The sequence below is a fragment of the Orycteropus afer genome, unplaced genomic scaffold, assembly GCF_000298275.1.
Source record: "Orycteropus afer afer isolate SDZICR_OR568_19922 unplaced genomic scaffold, OryAfe1.0 scaffold00053, whole genome shotgun sequence".
Classification (NCBI taxonomy): domain Eukaryota; kingdom Metazoa; phylum Chordata; class Mammalia; order Tubulidentata; family Orycteropodidae; genus Orycteropus; species Orycteropus afer.
In genome coordinates, this window is record NW_006921640.1 from 10,057,656 (window position 1) to 10,059,571 (window position 1,916).

General features: G+C 44.1%; 1 protein-coding gene across 1 annotated transcript; it reads left to right on the forward strand.

Moving 5' to 3' along the window:
* The first annotated feature begins 370 nt into the window (after positions 1-370).
* PNMA2 (PNMA family member 2) lies at positions 371-1,465 on the forward strand. Its single transcript, XM_007938779.1, has one exon. It carries the CDS (start codon positions 371-373, stop codon positions 1,463-1,465), a length of 1,095 nt encoding a protein of 364 aa, XP_007936970.1.
* The last annotated feature ends 451 nt before the right edge of the window (positions 1,466-1,916 follow it).

Here is a 1,916-nt window from a genome sequence, read left to right on the forward strand (position 1 = left end):
AAGCAGCTGTTCCAGGTGTCACAGTGATCAAAGAAAGGTCCGCACCGCCACGTGGCTACCAGCATCACTGAGAGAAACAGCAAGAGGACTTCAGAGCCAAAGGCAGTGGCTCTATATAAGTGAGACCCAACCTAGCCATCTTGGGTCAGTTCTGGAGACATTACAGGAGGTGCTGAGTTTGCCTCTGGGCAAGTAAGGGTTACTGGTCCAGAATACTTTGAGAACACTATTAGGGTGACTTGACCTAGGACCCATTCCCTAGGCCATCTGGGATTTTTTTTTTTTTTTTTTTTAAATCTAAGGCAGTGCATATCTGCACCACAAACTAATTGGTACCCTTAAGAGTTAGAGCGAGTAGATATTTGAGACAATGGCACTGGCACTGTTTGAGGACTGGTGTGGGATAATGAGTGTGGATACTCAGAAATCCCTGATGGTTATGGGGATACCAGTGGACTGTGATGAGGCTGAGATTCAGGAGGTTCTTCAGGAGAATTTAAAGTCCCTGGGTAGGTATAGACTTCTTGGCAAAATATTCCGGAAGCAGGATAATGCCAATGCTGTTTTATTAGAGCTTATGGAAGATCTCGATACCTCAGTGATCCCTAGTGAGGTGCAGGGAAGGGGCGGTATCTGGAAAGTGGTCTTTAAGACCCCTAACCAGGACACTGAATTTCTTGAAAGACTGAATCTCTTTTTAGAAAAAGAGGGGCAGACGTTAGCAGGTATGTTCCGAGCCCTTGGGCATGAAGGAGTTTCGACAGGTGCCGTCCCCTCCATATCCCCAGACTTATTGGCCAATTTGGTGGGACAGGCAATAGCACATGCCCCTCAGCCTCTGCTACCCATGAGATACCGAAAACTGAGAATATTCTCAGGCAGTGCTGTTCCAGCCCCAGAGGAAGAACCCTTTGAAATCTGGTTGGAACAGGCCACCGAGATAGTCAAAGAGTGGCCGGTGGCAGAGGCAGAAAAGAAAAGGTGGTTGATGGAAAGTCTGCGTGGCCCTGCCCTGGACCTCTTGCATATAGTGCAGGCAGACAACCAGTCCATAAGCATGGAAGAATGCTTGGAGGCATTTAAACAAGTGTTTGGAAGCCTGGAGAGTCGCAGGACCTCACAGGTTAGATATCTGAAGACCTATCAGGAAGAAGGCGAGAAGGTCTCTGCCTATGTGTTACGATTAGAAACCTTGCTCCGGAAAGCTGTTGAGAAGCGTGCCATTCCTAGAAATATTGCAGATCAGGTCCGTTTGGAACAAGTCATGGCGGGGGCGAGCCTTAGTGAAATACTTTGGTGCAGGCTTAGGGAGCTGAAGGATCAGGGACCACCTCCCAGCTTCCTAGAGTTAATGAAGGTAATACGGGAAGAGGAGGAAGAAGAGGCTTCATATGAACATGAGAATCTTGAAGATCCAGATGAGGGAGAAAGCTATGGCCAGTGGGTTAACCCAGCCGATGCTTAAGCACCAACTTGGAGAAGGATCACAATAGTGGGCCTAGGGACACTCACTTTACTAGACTAAGTAAGACCTTTTCAATATATATATATATTTTTTTTTCTTTAGTGCATTGGATTGAAATCAAGAGCCTCAACCCAAATCTTAATTCTTCTTTCTAAGAAAAAAAATACCTGAGGGTTTCTTAGACCCTCCATAGATTATTAATAATAACAAAAGATAACATTCCAACTATTAGATCATAAGCTGAAAGGAATCTGAAATACCAGTACTTCAAGTTTCCTTAAAATACACCAAAATTTACCCATAAAGAGAAGAAATAATTGATGTTTGAAAAAATATTTTTTGTAAAATATTTGAAAATCTAAGCTGTTTGACTTATCAGATCTTTTCCTTTCTCCAATCAGCTAATTCCTTGTGAATACCTAGTATCGTGAGGCACTTTACAGGAAGGTAT